We start from the raw sequence: 5,923 nt of genomic DNA on the forward strand, positions 1-5,923 counted from the left end.
TCCAGTGTTTTATTTTATTTTTATCACCTGCATCTAGATGTTTGTATGCAATACATGTTAAAATACTGGTGGTCAAGTGTATATCAGACCAACAGCTGACGCTGATGTGGACACCAAAGGCTCAAAGCACACGCTTGCATACAATGATTTAATATAAATAAAAACGGGCCTCTGGAGGGGAGCAGAAAAACACTTTGAAATAGGATTTTCTCACCTCCTCTGAATCTGCTGTAATGACAGAGACACTGAAATTCCCTGGAGCAATAACACAGTCCCAGATGGATATTACACCACAGCCCAGGTGAATGCTCTCTTCTGATTATCCGCCATGTGGCATGTAGCATATTGCAGTGTCATTCTCCTGGTTTTAAGACGACTCTTCTTCCTTCCTTGTTTTAACAGTCAGCTCATTTGCACTATCAGCGCAGACAATTTGTGATAAGAGTGTTGAAGATAGAGTTGTCAGAATCTATGCTATCTGCAACATAACTGTGCAAACGTCATCATAATCATCTTCAAAACACAGCAGAGTGCCTCTTGCTGCAGGCCATTTGCCATTCCATATAACACCATGTGTGGATAAGCTACAGATATTAATATTCTGCTCAGCAAAGTACCACTATTAACACTCATCATTCAGTAATTGTGGCCTTTTAAGAAAGCTCCATTTTAATGTTGGCATCAAACACAAGGGTGTGTTAACCTGTCAAAAAACCTTGCCAAGCTTAAGGGATTAACTCTGTGCTGATAAGCCTGATAAGGTTCATAAAACCGTTACAATCTCAGCAAAACGGATAGATTTCATTCATAAAGAGAGACTTGTGCACCATTCATGATGCAGCATCATTAAAAGATGACTTATGATGATGCCCACCAATAAACAAGGAACAAGGTGCAGGCCAGAGAGGAAGAGTCATGGTCCCGTGCTCATTGCTGAGTCAGCTCAGTTACTTTAGTCTTATTATAGACGTGATTTGTCTCTTATTGTCATATTTTGCACAAGGAGCTTAAAAATAAGCTGTTGCACTGAAAACAAGCATAAAAGTTATCCAAAGTCTTCACTGCAGAGTCATAAACAACACACAAAAGAAACCATGAAAATTGTTGTTTTGAGCCCTTGGTTGAGTTCTGGGTGTGGTCTGCTCAACCCCGTTGTTTATTATTCAGCTTTATGTAACAAGGAAGTCATGTTTTCACTGAATAGTTTGAACATTACAGCTTGTTGCATTAAGGCCAAAGTTCATGTGTAGAATGTATTTAAAGATTAAGCTCTTAAACTAAATTTGTGGGTGAAGGGAAAAAAAGATATTATGGCCCAATTAACAATTTTCCCACATCCAAATGTATCAATACTGTATGTTTAAGAACATGTCAATTTGGCAGCCTGTGGCCAAGGGGAAAGGGAACTTGACTTGTAACCGGAGGGTCGCCGGTTCAAATCCCCACCTGGCCAAAAAAGGGCTGGGGTACCCCTGAGCAAGGTACCCAACCCCCAATGCTCCCCGGGCGCCACTCAGTGTGGCAGCCCACTGCTCCTACTTGTAGGATGGGTCAAAATGCAGAGGAATACTTTCCCTAAGGGGATTAATACTAACTAACTAAACAAATACATTTCTTTTCAAATTGTGCTTCATTATCTAGTATCCTAACATTATTGTACACATGCATTTCCACTTGAACAAAGTGGAAATGCATGTAAACTGTTGTGAGACAAATGTTGAGCAATGCTGTCCTTCTATCATCACTGGCTGCAGCTCACTGCCAGATGTGTAACTGATAATGAAGATTAAATGGCACATTAACTCAAAATTCATATGTAAAGGTCTGTGTTTTGCATCTTTCATGGTGTTCAGCAATAGTTTGGAGAATTCAAACATCAATAATATATAATAGTGGTAGTCAAGTCAACACATGCAGAGTTCTGGGCTTATCTGGAATTATTTCTCACTGTTTGGTGACCTCTCTAATAATTCATTTTTTTAAGCCTTTCGCTGTAAAAGGAAAAAGCTTTTCTGGGTGGAAAGGGACAGTAGTTTTGTTGTTTGTAATGTAAACAAAACTGTCTCTTCATATGACCTCACATTTTTCCCTACATTTCAGCCTGTGAGATTCTCTGGTTAAAAAAAAGACTTGAGAACAAACTGCTTCTAACAAAGGAAACCACACTTTGTTTAAATGGTTACAAATTTATAGTAATATTTATATCACCACCGACTTTCCATAAGCCCAACTGACCATTTATGATTCTCACCATGACAATTAAGATGCTCATGGAAGTAATTATTTTACTTTTACTACATTTCTTCCTAATCATAACCAAATAAATCTGACAACGTCTGACCCGAGGAAGGAGACACATATGAAACACTGTAGACCGTAAAGACTATGTGGTCACTTTGGCGAGAGGATTTATTAAATATGATGACACCTCACAGCAATGGGGAGTATCTCTTAGGAATTTCTTAGATTTTACACCTGAAAGATAATGCATACAAACATGTACATAAATCTCTACCTCAGTTAAGTAATTATCCCATTGCGGGAATTTAAGTAAAGGAAAAGATCAGCTAATATAGAATAATATTCACAACTCAAGTGTCCCATATGTTTATTTTTGCCAGTACAGGTTATGTCATGAAGAGAGTTTGAAAAGTTAACTTCATCGCCTCTCCCCTCATTTTACACATCATACCACAGCTTTTAACGTTACATAAACCACCTGCTATTTTCCTCCTCTTGTCACAATGGAAAGAACGGAGTACACTGAGATATGCAGCACTCACCATGTCCACTAGCAAGTTTCGTCCATTGTTCTCTTATCAGCTCTCAGCCAAAAGAATTTTCTCAATGTTTTTGCCTGCAGTCGTCCTATCTCGCTCATCCTTCTGACCCCAGATTAATACAATGTTAATATACAACCGAGGAGGGAGGAACATTCCAGCAACCTCCCCTTACAGTATGTCTGAGGAGGCAGAGAAACGTGTCGCACACTTTCAGCTGCAACAGCATTTGTTTGGCATGACATGGGATTGTGAATTTGCACAATTCAGACAAGGCACTGGATGAATCTAAGCCTCCCTGATCATCTCTGTACCTGATATCACTGTCTGTGAGGAAAAGACTTGTGGAAGTTGCTTCAAGTGAGTTAAAATGACTATGAATGTGACAAAGCAGTTGTGGTCTCTGGCACGTTTACTGCTGCCTGGAGTGGGATTTGCGTTGGTGTGCGTCGGTGTCTACCTGGTGTCTAAACAGGTGAACATCCCAGCTTATATCATGATTGTCATGGGCTTCATGGCCATCATCACCGGGGTCTTCTGGACCATGTGTCACAACATGAGGACCAAGATGTACCAGAGAGGAGGACATCAAAATCACATCCAGGTCTTCACCATTGACAGGTAAATACACCTGTGAGCCCTGCTTACACTGATATCCATGATATTAAAATAGTAATACATTCTATACTTCTCATACTCACTAAGATTTTTGTATCTACAAGAAAATTAAAGAATGATAAAATATCTAAATGTACACCATAGAGTGTGCAGCATATTACCAATGGCAAGCTGTCAGAAAAGTACATTTCAATAAACAAAAGTAGGTGTCCATCACTATATACAGCAAATTAATGTATTTTATAATACAACTAGTTATAGCTAGTTTCTTGGTGTGGAGAAAACTACACAAACATTTATGAAAAACATTAGTTTTTCTATCTCTCAACACAATTTCAAATGGAGATCAAAATCAGTGTTTTACATGAAAACTCACTTTTTAAAGATGACACACTAACTACCACAAATAATTCACAATATAATGACACGAAATGAGCTGACTTTGTGCACAACATAGCATTTTGTATTTTGTCCAACCATTTTTAAGAGCAATGCATTGGATACACACACTTTAATTCATGGAATAGTGAATAAATCTAAAATAAAAAGCTGAAATTTGATTACATGCACATTATCTCTGTAAAACAAACACATCTAAACAAAAAACAAACTAACACAACTCTTTCCTTCTGCAGACCAAGCTCCTTTCCTCCATCATATGAAGAGTCCCAGAGAAACCAGGTCTCTTCTCACACAGTCCCCGAAACTGTGGTTGTGGTCGACGCGGTGGACGCTGTGCTGAGTCTCGCTCCGCCGCTGTACAACCAGGACGGCTCCGAGGCCCCAGACTGCACGTGGAGCAGGGAGCAGCCTCCTCGGTACAGTCAGGTTGAGCGTTGTCAGCAGGGACAGGTGGGTGCAGAGGAGCGGAGAGAGGCCCTGTCCATACACTGAACTGAAGAAGGGGGAGAGACACGTGTCCCTGCTTTACTGTCTGAGAGACGAGGTGCTGATTTGCACTGAGGCACGAGCTCCGGACTGAGCCTGAACATAGAAAAAGGCTCGCGTGGTCGGGTCGCTCGGCTGCCAAATGAAGGACGACTGAGTCGTGGATCTGTACCCAGCACTTTCCCTCTGAACTGTGATCGTACACAGATGTTTATGAGGATTAGCTTCGTGTTCAAGTTGTTGACATGACATTATTAATCCTGTTGCTTGCACAGACAAAGTATTATTATTTTTTACATTTGCACTTTATTTCCAATTTGTGAATTTGAGACCTCTGTATGTAAATGTGTATAAATGAATTATACTACATCTGGTCAGGGGAGATCTATATTTGTGTTACACAAAAAAAAAATGTCAAGGTATTTAGAAAATGATTGTGTTCACATTTCTTTCTAAATATTCAACAATAATATTATTATGTGTCTTATTACTGGGCAACCTGATTTAATTAGGATTCATGTTGTCTGACCTGAACTGAGAATATTAAAAATAATGTAATTAAATACTATTGTATCCAAGATACTGTCCTTAAAGTATTAGAAGAAAAGTGTGTCAGACAAATAACATTTTAAGTGAGGTTGAAAAACTTGGTGAACAAGACAGCGTAGATATAACCTTGTTGGAGAGAAGACTAAAATTATGTTTTCTTAAAATAAAAACAGGGATTTATCAATTAAAATGTACTTAGATTATTTCATGTTTTACTTTCAAATAAATCCAACATATATACAGTGTCTGGAGTTAATCACTACAATATGCACTAAATAACATACAATACACTCATTTGAGATGTAGTGAAATATGTTCACAATGTATGTAAAGTATTTGCGACTCCATCCGTGCCCGTTTATGTATACTGTATATTTAATTATTTTATGAGCCATTATGTCTCTCCAGTCTGTACAACAGCACGACTTGTCGCAGCAGGTACTTTCTGACAGTTGAGTTTAAAGCACAATAAAAACACATTAATGTGCTCAGGTTTGCAACTTTGAGGCTTTTAAAGCCCAAATTATAAAAAAAGGGTGCACATCTAATGCAACTACTCATTTGACACCCGTCCTCTGAAACGTCAAATTCATTTCAGCTAAAAGTGTGAGGTGACAAACTTTGGGCTTTGATGCTCATTCAAAGCCTCAGAAATGAGCGTCGACATTATAAAGCGGCAATAACCTGTAATGTGTGGCTGACTAAGTGAACACATCCTTGCGGATATCCACTGGCATGTCCTCAACTCGTAATGACGGCAATCGGCAGCGTTTTATGAGATCCTGCTCTGTGTGTCTCGCTCAGGCCATACACTGATAAAATCCCCGGCTCGTTTCTTATCAACACAGCAGCTTCTACACTTTCCACAGGTGCCCGCGTGCTCACCCCACAACAAAAAAGCCTCCACTTTTCCTCAAGGATGTTCACTCACAGCGCTAAGTACCAGCCCAGGATAGTGCTCTTAATTAAGAACATGTTTAATTAAAATCTGAAAACCGCCTGAAGGCAGCATCTCTCACTCTGATGTGTTTTTATTTGTCCCATTAGACGTGTCCAATTCAATTATAAAAGAAAACCAGCACAACCAC

At 39.2% G+C, this 5,923-nt stretch overlaps 1 protein-coding gene across 1 annotated transcript; it reads left to right on the forward strand.

The window, feature by feature from the left end:
- Positions 1 to 3,013: 3,013 nt before the first annotated feature.
- LOC122769439 (transmembrane protein 252-like) lies at positions 3,014 to 4,292 on the forward strand. The gene is made up of 2 exons (XM_044025965.1): positions 3,014 to 3,401; positions 4,034 to 4,292. The coding sequence occupies exons 1-2, from the start codon at positions 3,151 to 3,153 to the stop codon at positions 4,290 to 4,292; spliced, it is 510 nt and encodes a 169-aa protein (XP_043881900.1). The 5' UTR covers positions 3,014 to 3,150.
- Positions 4,293 to 5,923: the final 1,631 nt, after the last annotated feature.

Source organism: Solea senegalensis, linkage group LG5 (genome assembly GCF_019176455.1).
Source record: "Solea senegalensis isolate Sse05_10M linkage group LG5, IFAPA_SoseM_1, whole genome shotgun sequence".
NCBI classification, from domain to species: Eukaryota; Metazoa; Chordata; class Actinopteri; order Pleuronectiformes; family Soleidae; genus Solea; species Solea senegalensis.